The sequence below is a fragment of the Uloborus diversus genome, chromosome 4 (genome assembly GCF_026930045.1).
Source record: "Uloborus diversus isolate 005 chromosome 4, Udiv.v.3.1, whole genome shotgun sequence".
Lineage (NCBI taxonomy): Eukaryota > Metazoa > Arthropoda > Arachnida > Araneae > Uloboridae > Uloborus > Uloborus diversus.
In genome coordinates this window covers 47,429,608-47,440,847 of record NC_072734.1, presented here as the reverse complement: position 1 = coordinate 47,440,847, position 11,240 = coordinate 47,429,608, and the positions used below count along the sequence as shown (strand labels likewise).

Below are 11,240 nucleotides of genomic sequence, written 5' to 3'. Positions count from 1 at the left end.
ATCCCTAATTGAGAGGTACCGCTGTAATTACTAGAATAGTAAATTCACGCCCAAACTACGGCAAGCTCTCGTCTGTTTGTTTGTGAATATTTTGGAGATGCATGCTTAACCTCGCAAGGTAGCTTATATCCTGGCAGTAATAGTATAACAAGTTTTTCAAAGTTTATTGACATACAGGACAGTACAAGTAAGATTTGCGGCACAAAGAGAGCAAATCACATCCAGGGTACAGGTGGGAATCGAACCCACGACCTCCGACCTCCAACCCCTACTTCTAACTTGCTTGTCGAAAGGCAACATGCAAGCGCGATATACTGAGGTCATTTTCATAAAAATACGATGTATTCGAAAATGCGATCTAACCGAGGTCATGAAAGCAACGATTCTTTTAACGTACAAAAAATGATGTACACACAAACAAAACGTTCGTTTTTCTAGCCTTTGGACGACTTTCTATGCAAAAGAATTTAAAAAAAAAAAATGCATCATCTAAAGAAAATTAGCTCACTAATTGTTCTTTCAAGACGAAACAACAAAAATGGCTTAAAATATTTCTGCTATCTTTTGGTTTAAATTCAAAGTAGGAGCTTAAACTGCAGCGGATTTAGATAAATGAAAATAGCAGGGGTGACCACCTGGGGGGGGGGGGGGGGGGGGGGTCATGGAGCAACTTTTTGACAAATAATAAGACTTAAATTTTTAGGAGTGTTGTTTTAAGGGGGGCTCTTGATTCTTGATGGGGTTCCTCGAGGTATTTAAGGGGGTGAGCCCTTGCTCTTAGGGGGGGGGGGAGGTGCACCTGGAAAACATAACAATTTTGATCAATGATTGAAAGAAGAAACTACTTTTCCTGAGAAACAGGGCTCAGTTTTTGACAAAACTAGTGCAGGAGCCCTATGCAAAAGAACCTCTGCCGAGATAAATAACATTTAGTGATCTCAAATTGAAATCAAAGTTTTAAATTTTGGGGAATTTAAAAATACCCCATTTTTAATTTTTGGGTTTATTCCCATTTTTGCAACGTTTCAAATTTTCTCCCCCCCCCCCCCCTTTACTGCATCAAAAGACATGATTGAAACTGAAAGACAGGTGGGAGAAGCGGGATTTCGTGTCGGCGAAACTGGGGGCGATACAAATTTTGGGGGAGACAATGAAAAAGCGTGATCTATCCCAGTGGTTCCCAAACTTTTTAAGCTCATCGCCCCCTTCGGAGGTTGATTGAAACCTATCGCCCCCCATCTTTCTTCTTTAGAAAAAAAAAAAAAAAAAGCTGACGCTAATGAATATTGATGCTATTGAAAACGAAAATGTCAAATTTTAATTTGAAATAAAATACAAAAAAACCAAAATATTTTATCTAATTACTCTTAAACTAAAGAATAAGTAAATGAAAATACCTTTTTTACGTTTTTCTTTCTTTTACAAAACGAAGTGAGCTATTTGAAGAAAAATTCTTTAAAGATCATTGACGTACTTTCCAAAAACAGAAGTACATTTTTATAAAACTGGTTTTTTTTTTTAATTGAAATCTTGGGGAATTGAAAACACCGACACCGACACTTTAATTAATTTTTTTCATGGAAAATTTGAAAATTCATAAGTTTGGCTATGAATGATGACACACTCATCGCCATCCCTATTGCCCCTCAAGACTTAAGCACTTCCTCCAGGAGCTCGTTGCCCCTTTGTGGTCGAACGCTTGAGGCACCTTGATAAGAAGCCACTGTGACCTTTAAAAAATCGCTGTTCGGCAAATTTTGTCTGACGACTTGGCCAAATTATAATCTTTCGACAAAATTTGGAGTTCTATTCGGCAAATTTATTATCATTCGGAGAAATTTGGAGTCTCATTCCGCAAATTGAGATTTTTCGCCCTTCAAAAAAATTTAACTACTGGGTGACCCTGGGGGCGAGCGCCCCCAAGTTGAGAACCATACTGCTCTATCCGAATGCGATGCACTATATAAGGAGATGCGATGTAACGAGGGATCAGGGGTGCCCATCCCCCCAAGTTTAATGGCGCAAGTTCCTTCCCTCCCCGCCCCCCAAGAAAAATAATTTTCTCAAAACTCTTTCCCTTTTTTATTTTATTTATTTTTTTGTTATCTTTTTTTATATTATTTACTTAAAAAAATTTTTTTTTTCACTTAAAAATTTTTTCATTTATTTATGATTTCTTTTTTTCATTATTATTATTTTATTAGAAAAGTTCTGTGCTACGCTAATGACATACACGTGCACACACACACACAAACTAAAAAAATTAATGATATAAACATAAACAGAATAAAATAAAATGAATAAATTAAATAGTTTAAAATAATAATAAATGAATAAATAAATTTAAATAAATACATTTTTAAATTTTAAAAATCCCCCCCCCCCCAAACTTTTGATGGCGCACCTTGCGCCACAATCCCCTTCCCCCCTCCCTGTGGACAACCCTGCGAGGGATTGCTATTCTATTTCATTCATCCTTACTAGGAAAGAAACATTGCACGTTACGAATCCTTATCAAGGAAGGAGGCAATCAATTCTCTGATTATCCATCGACTGCTTCCTTATTTCCAAATTTTACCAGTGGGTTCTCGACGATTGCATTGACTTCCTTTCTATCGTTCCATGACGCAGCACGCGCAGTGATCCACTCGAAAAACGCCCCAGTATCCTGTTCTGCCACTTAAACACACAACAGTTAGTGGGCGCATATTTGAATCAACTCTGACCTCAAGAGTAGAACTGACCTGTGACGATAAAACTAAAAGCCTTGCGAAAGTTTTCTTTCTCGGCAGCATTTCGTCGCGGCGAAAACATCAGAAATGTTGAAGTTTCTGTTCCTAGCTGTAATATTGGTGGTTAGTGTATCTGTTCGATCAGGTATGTGGATATTTCAATAATAATTTAATTCATACTATTACTAATTAATTAAAAAAAACAATCATTTTATGAATTAAATCTTATAAATATTATTGTTATTTGTAAGTTGATAATATGAGAGAAATATTTTAAAACTTAAACAGATACCGAAAGCATTTTTTTTTTTTTGGTCGCGAGTCTTAAGTTTCGCGAACATAAAGCTATAGGTAATTTCGCAATTTGAAAAATTTCCGTTTTTTTAATTTATAAAGCATATTTATTATATGTATATATATATTGATAAACCTATTTTATATTTATAAAGCAAATTTTATTCATAAAATAAGCTTAACTTTTCGCGATTACGACGGGTTCTCGAACATCGGGAAAGTTAAAGCCTTATGAAAATAAGTGCTTTTACAGAAGTTACTTTTAAACACAGAAATGTTTTCGATAAATTTGAACGATTGAAGTTCTTTGAGTGAGTGAGGATTTTTGAAAAATCCACGAGGAGTAGAATGTTTTGCAGTGGAAAAGGATTATATGGTGAAAAAAAAAAAAAAAAAAAAAATGTAATAGCCAATTGCACTACTTTTTTTAAGCTCTAGACGCATCATTTATATGTTGAAAAATTTTTGACTTATACACACGAAAGCTCTTGGTTTACATAAAAGTTGTCTTGCGTTTTTATAAAAGTTTAATTCATTTTTTCAACTAAAGAAATTTGTACCTTATTTTAGTGATATGAGAAAATTTAAAATCATTTTAAAACAATTATTTTTTAAGAGACATGTGTCTATACAGGAATTAATAAAAAGTGTATCGTGATTAGTTGGAATTTTAATTGATTTTTTTCCTACTTTTTTTTATTTCCTCGAAATCGATACATGTATTTACGTTACTTAATTTTCTAGGATTTCTTACAACCACTTTGTAAATAAACATAATTTGTTTTAATTAGAACATTATTTTGTTTCGTTTTAAACAGATTTAAAGAAAATAATAAATCGTATGAAAGAGATAACAATCTAAGACAAAGTAGAAGACTTATTTTGGTTCGAGGGGCGCCCCGATGGAATGTCACTGTGACCTTCCAAAAATGTCCTTTTTCGGTAAATTTTGTCTGAGATTCGGTAAAATTGTCATGATTCGGCAAATTTTGTCTGACGATTCGGCAAAGTTATCAACATTCGGCAAACTTTGGAGTTCCATTCGGTAAATTGAGAATTTTCCCCTCCCAAAAAATTTAAGCTCGGGGTGCCCAAGTTCGGTCCTTATCGAGAGCAAAGCAAGAATATGTTGGGAGTTAACCCCTAGAACCTAGAATCCCTTAGCACATATTGCCAATCGTAATATGGTATTTTGTATATATGAAAGGACTGCAAGTAAAGCTTGACCGCGAAGAGAAGGCAGCTGACCTTGAAGCAAACACATCATTTGTATCGTTTGTAATAAGTTGATTGTTATTATTTTGTCATAGATAGAATCAGTGAGAACGACTCTCACTTTTAGGTGCTTTCTGGTTGATTCTACCTATTACAAATGATACTAAATGAGGTTTCGCTTCAAGGTCATCCGCCTTCTCTTCGCGGTCAAGCTATACTGGGGTGCTCACATCTTCCCAAGAGCCGTACACTTCAAAAGTTGCAGAGCACGTCCCTTAAGATAGAGCTCCCCCAAAAGGAGAAAACAACCATCTAACTAAACTATAACAACCTTCCCGAAAAATTGCATTGTCATAGTTTGCGCCATAAACTCCTGATTATGCCCCCCCCCCCCCCATAAAGTCTGGAAGTAGTTTACCGGAATTTACTTTCTGGGAGCACCTGAAGCTAGTAGCTGTACTAGTCCGCGTATTTTCCCTTTTCCTCTTAATTAATTCGAAGGAGCATTTGGTTTTATATTACAAAATATAATGATTGTGGAAAAGCTTGGAAAATTTTAAACATTTCCCCCATTTAGATGCTTAATAAGAGGAAGATTTCTTTTTATTTCTTGTTTTTAACGCAATTTAAAAACAAAATCATACAGTTTCTTATGACAAATTCGCGGATTAAATAATTTGGAGCGCCTCAGAACTAATTTTGGAATGTGAAGTTATTTTGTTTTCCTTTAATGAAAAAATAGTTTATCAGCACTAATACAAAATATTCACTTTCTTCAAAAACTTTTAATCTAAGTGGCTGTCTTGAAAAACCTGTTTTATGTTTGCCTTTAAATTTATTTTAAAGGATTGTAATCTTTAATCGTAAAAATACTCGCAAGAAAAAAAAAAAGAAATTTTATAAATGTCATTTGGAACTTATTCGAGAAAGCTATGACCATTAGGTGGCAAAATGTTATCAACAAGAAAAAAAATTCAATGCTTGAAAGATAACGAAAAAGTAAAAGGTAGAAAAAGTCAAGTTCAATGATAGCAATTACATAATTGCAAACAACAGTGATAGATATTACATAATAGCAAACAATGTCAATATTTTCCTTTTGTTTTTATCAAGAAGTTAAATCCAAGAACAAGACACTCATCTTCTGATAAGAAACTGAATCAAGATCAGATCCCTAAGACTAATTGTTAGTTAACCTGCTAAATTTCAAATTGAAGTTTCTCGTTTTTTTTTTTTTTTTTTTTTTTTTTTTTCTTTTCGGTTTTTCTTCGAAGAAAGAGATTTGCTGTTAATTGCTTAAAAGAAATTGTCTGTTTTCTCGTAAACATTAGTTGCGACTGAGCATTGCAAATTAACTGCAGAGCTAAACAGTTTTAATTTAGCATTTTCCTTTTATCTTTAAAATAATGCCAAAAAAAAAAAAAAAAAACTAAACTCCTTTTTTTAGCCTTGCTGCGTATCACGCGAATCCCATTTAAAACGAAGAAATGACAAAATTTGTTGATCTCAGGATTTCCATGTGAACACGTATTTCAAATTTAAGGTTTTGAAATATTGACGTAATTGTGAACCTTTGATCTATTCATTCACTTTGAAAGTCATATACCTCCTAATTTTAATAAAGAAAAGGTTTTATTAAAACTGCATCATTTGTTGCTCCAAAAATTAGAAGAAAAAAAATCGTAATGAAACTTGAATCTGGTTTGAAAAATGTGATGCAAAACTTTTTTCTGAGCCTGATTATAGTATCATACAAAGCGCTATTTCTAACATAATTTGTGTAAAGTTAGTAAATATATTTCATATTAGTTTTTGTACATGAAGAAATACGCATTTTTAAGCTACTTAGTTAAGAAAATGTAGCAGTCAGGGGGTCCATTAATTGGTAGAAAAGTTGGGACTGACATTCCTTGATCATGGCAGTTCAAGTATAACGATGAAAGCGGAATAGTTTTCCAATTGTTTTTCTTAGTACAGAGCTCAGAGTTGACATAAAGAACTTACAGCGAAAAGAGGCTCAAACCCTGAAAGGGAAAAATAGTTCTTATACTAATGCACTTAAATTTTAGAAGGTGAAAATATCTCTTTTGAGAACCAAGAAGCTCCGCTCTGCTTGCTTTTTCACCCAAGCCCTCGGGAATTTCCAATTTTAATTTGCTGTACTTTTTGCCAAAAATAGAATTTTAACGACTGTAGTTGAGATGAGTACCACTGTCTCTTTCTCCCTCAAGTGGAAATGAATTCGCTCATCGTCAGATGCCTTGTTATCAGAGCCATATTATAACAACGATATGTGTAAATCAACACTTGAAAGTTTACAAAAGTACCAAAGAATTTTATTCCAGAGTTGAAAGAATTAGAACAAAATTTAAATGAAACATACTTAGCTGATTATTTATACATTACAGTCTGCCTCTTATAAATATGATATACTTTACTTTTATATATTATTGGCGTTGTGCTTGCAAAAATTAGTTCCAATTCTCAAAGGTTATATGATGACGAAATTTTATGGAAAGTTGTGACTTGTGTTCATAAAACTCTATTTCACAAAAACATGTTAATTTTGCCGCAATATACTAAAACAAAGTTTATTTTCTTGAAACATCGATAAAAATTGGGAATTACAATCAAGTAAGAGAGTGTATAATTTGTAACATTCCTGTTACACTTTTACACTTTAAATCTAAAAAATTAAGAATTACGACGAAGTAGCGAGTACGTCTTTGAAATGTTCAATGATCGTATCACATTATTTACATTACTGTTGTTCCGAAAACTTCAAGTCTGAATTTCCTCGAATGACGCTCAGTCTATGGGACTGTTAATTTAAACTTTGAAAGCAATTTGAATAAAGGTCACTCAGGTTCGGTGTCCTGTAACATGTTCTTTGCTTTCCTTGAATTCGATGTAGGTCATGCCATCTTTCCTTTAACAATACATCCATGTGCGTGACCGGTCAAAGACTTTTAACAGATTTTTTTCTTGAACTGGACTAAATTTTGTTCAATAGACAAAAATCGTCGATGATTGTTCTAATCTAGGTAAAATATTTTTATGTTTAATACAGAAATTGAAATGTGATTCCTTGCCTAATTTCGAAAAATAAAATATTTTTTTTTTATTGTAAAAAAATAAAACGTTCGCCTATTTGAGGAAATAATATAAGAGAAAAGTAGAAGTTATTTAAATACAAATTAAAAAAAATATTGCAGACATGTCTCGAGGTTAAGGCGTAACCCTACTGATGTTTCGATAAAATTCCACTTTTTTTTTCGTAATTTTTTATGTTTTGTATATTTTCTACAAGGGAATCATCATAATCTTTGACCTGCTTCTTTTTCAGAAGCATCTACAACTTTGTTCAATAACTTTTTCTTGAGAACTAATTGTTTTCCCTTTCAATGACATGCTTCTTTCGAAAATAAGTTGAATGTAAAAAAAGTAAGGGAAAAAAACAACACACAATTAGTAAAAGGAAAGTTTAAGGAGTAAGATCTTTTAGTTGACAAAAAAGTAAAAATTATTGAGCTCTTTTAAAGCATTTCTCCTAATTATTTTCACAAAATAAAAAAAAGTTGAAGTTATAGTGTTCATTTATTGGGGGGGGGGGGAATTGATAGTTTAACTCTGTGTGTGGTTTCAAGTGGAGTCAGAGGCAAAGTCAGGGAGAAAGAAGTTTTCGTAAGTTTGACACAATGGACTGTTTAAAAATAATGCCATACTTTTTTTTTCTTCGTTTTTGATTCCCCTCCCCTTTTTGTCAAATATCACACAATTTTTCACAACCATATTGTAATAAAAAATGTGAGGTCACACTTCTTATTACCCACCTTTGTCACAAACTATCACAAACATCCTCCTCCCTTCAAAGCGGAACATCGTTTCCAGACGACCTCAAGGAGTAAAGCATGAATTTAAACAAATTGATAAGTTCAGACCCAATATCCATTTCAATGTTTCCAAAAATACAAGTTAATTGCGCAAATATTAGACATTTGGTTGTTCTTTATTTACATCGTAAGACAAGAGGTCAAAGTGCTACAAATACCTTAGCAAGGTTTCCCAAAATAAGTGTCCGTGGGTTCAATGTATTCATATATGGGTGATTATATATGCTATTTGAATTTCAATGGCGCATAGAATTTTTTAAGGAAAACAAATTATATTATTGTTACCGTATACTTAATTAATAAAGAATATTTTCTTTTATTTGGCCCACACTGTCAATCTTCGATAACTGTTTAATTTTTAGCATTAATAGCTGAAAATAGTTATCAATGTATACTCCCCTGCTTAGGGATTTGAAAAACATTGACAACTTTACTATATTGTTAATTTACAACTTTTACTTTTCATTTATGATAACTTTTGGAAACTGTATGAAGGTAAATTACTCATTTTTGAGCACTTTTTAGTGCCAATAATAACCCTGATTATGGATCGGGAAAAGGTAGACAACCTGACATGCGTTTTATTAACAACTTTTATTCTTCATTGATAATATAGCAATTTTTGAAAATTCTATGAGGGTTATTATTTATTTTTGACACTTTTTACCCCTGACAACCCTGATTAGTTCTCCCGATAAAGGTAGACTCTTACTTTACCGTGCTATTTAAAACTTACTTTTCATTTATGGGAACAACTTTTGGAACCTCGACCAGGGTAGGTCAAACCTAGTGGGATCTTAAGACTATTACAGCAATAATAAACTAGTATGTTGTGGCCATCACGAAACTTTCTTCTATATTTTTCATTTTTCTGATCCCTCCCCATGCTTGACGAGGAAGCAATATTCCTAACAAAAACAAAATTACACATGCAAAAACTTGACGACCATCCCAATGTCTGAATTATTGTAAAAACAAAACAAAGAGCGAAAATTGAAAGTTACTTTAAAAGCCTTACTTGAATTAATTACAAATATTTTATTTATTAACAAACATAAGATGGCAACAGTTAAAAATTTTAAATCATTGAGGTAATATTTCCGATCATTTCCATACAATTAAAATCACGAGAAATACGCAGACGACAATCTATTACGATTTATCTTTCTTATTGTTGCATTAATGAAGCTATTTTTATTCGCAAAAAAAAAAAAAAAAAAAAAAAAAAAAAAAAATCAACACCTCTTGCAGCGATCGGCGTCAAAATTGAACCAAAGCCTGTTTACATATGGATTCACATATATTCCAAATTTCAACCAGAACGTAGCATTACTTCTTGAGATAGGGCACTCAAAATGGAAAAAAAAGAACGGGTGATTGCGCTACCCCCCCTTTTTAGCTGTTGACACAAAAATAAAATCAGTTCTTATACCCACTAAGGGCTACTTGCCGATAAATTTTTCTTTCATTCCGTTCATTATTTCTTGAGATACAGCAGTCACAATTGACGACAAAAAACGTTCTATAGCTCAACCCCCGTTTGAGTTATTGACACCAAAATTGAATCAGCACCTGTTCCTGTTAATAGCAACATATGGACCAAATTTTGTTTGATTCCGCCAGTTACTTCCCGAGAAATAGCAAGCACGCGTAACTCGAAAAACGTCCCATTGCTCCACCCCCCTTGGAGGAATTCGCGCCAAAAACTAATGGGCACAAGTTCACATAGGGGCACATATGTGTACTAAATTTCGTTCGATTTCATGCGGTAGTTTTTGTTGTAGAGCGGCCACAAAAAACTGGTCACACACAGACGTGACACACATACATACACACACACATACATACATACACACACACATACACACACACACACACACAGACAGACAGACATTTTCCAAAAATGGTCGAAATGGACTCAGCACACCTCAAAACGTTCGAATCCGTCAAAATTCGAAATTCGAAAATTTGCACGAATCCAATACTTTCTTCTATATATTAGATATAGAAGAAAGTAAAAAGAACATGAATGGAAAAGGTTAAACTTTATCACAGGATCTTGAAATTCTGCCCCCCCCCCCCCCCGTTTCAATTTCTGAGATATATTGTAAAAACAAAACAAAGAAAAAAAAAATTGCTATGAGATTCTGGATGTTAAAATGTGATCTCAGATTAATCTACAATGATGCAATAGCAGTTATTACAAACTATAACATTCTATTGCACACGGATGGAATACTAGAACATCGATTTCAATGGATGATACGTCTCAGGAAAATAAATTAAAGTAGAATTTCTTGGAAATATTTATCGCTGGAATAGTTTTAAATTTAATAAATATTTTACTGCCAGGGAGTTACCGCGGATACGGATCATTAGTGTCAAAATTCACGGATACGGATCTCATTTTTTTTTTAACCCAATTCAACTATTCAAGTGTAAAATTTGTTACGGAAGGTATTCCCGTCAGAATAATGGCAGTTTCTTCAAAAAATGTCAACTGCGGCAAAAATATAATCAATACTATGAATTACTCTTTAAAGAAATCTCCGTTAAAATTGAGGGAGAGTTATAAGGAATGGGTCAACGCTGCATTGATGCTTAGATGGAATGTGAAAAATTATTTCTAGCTTACTCGGTAGATGTAGGATACAGGAGCAAGAGTGTAAAGCTGCTACTGGACAGGCTAGAAATATTTTTCCCATTTTATTTCAGCATAAATGCAGCGCTGACCCATTCCACCAAACTTCTTCGACCGACGAAATATAGAGCCGGGAATACCTTTACAAACAGTAAATAGAGAATTTAGAATAGAGAATTCCAATTTTTTTAAAGGATGCCGAGAAAAACAAAAATTAAGAATAACAGAAACCCCAAATCAATAACAAAAACTAATATTAAATTAAAAATTAAAAAAACGAAACATGTCTCAGAGAGCAGACCTCATATTAAGATGAATTTCGCGGGTCAGAACATACATTTGTTAACAAATATGAACTGGCAGTTGGTAAAAATTTTAAATCATTGAACTTTTACTCCTTATCTTCCTACTATGAAATCGCTACCAATCACGCGTATAAAGGCTTAGAATTGCATTTAAAATTTA

General features: G+C 33.2%; 1 protein-coding gene across 1 annotated transcript in view; it reads left to right on the top strand.

The window, feature by feature from the left end:
* The first annotated feature begins 2,604 nt into the window (after positions 1 to 2,604).
* LOC129220442 (uncharacterized) overlaps positions 2,605 to 11,240 on the top strand; it is a 34,616-nt gene continuing 25,980 nt past the window's right edge. The window contains exon 1 of the mRNA XM_054854863.1: positions 2,605 to 2,877. Within this exon, the coding sequence (XP_054710838.1) occupies positions 2,820 to 2,877 (58 nt within the window). The 5' untranslated portion in view covers positions 2,605 to 2,819. The remainder of the gene's footprint in view (positions 2,878 to 11,240) is intronic.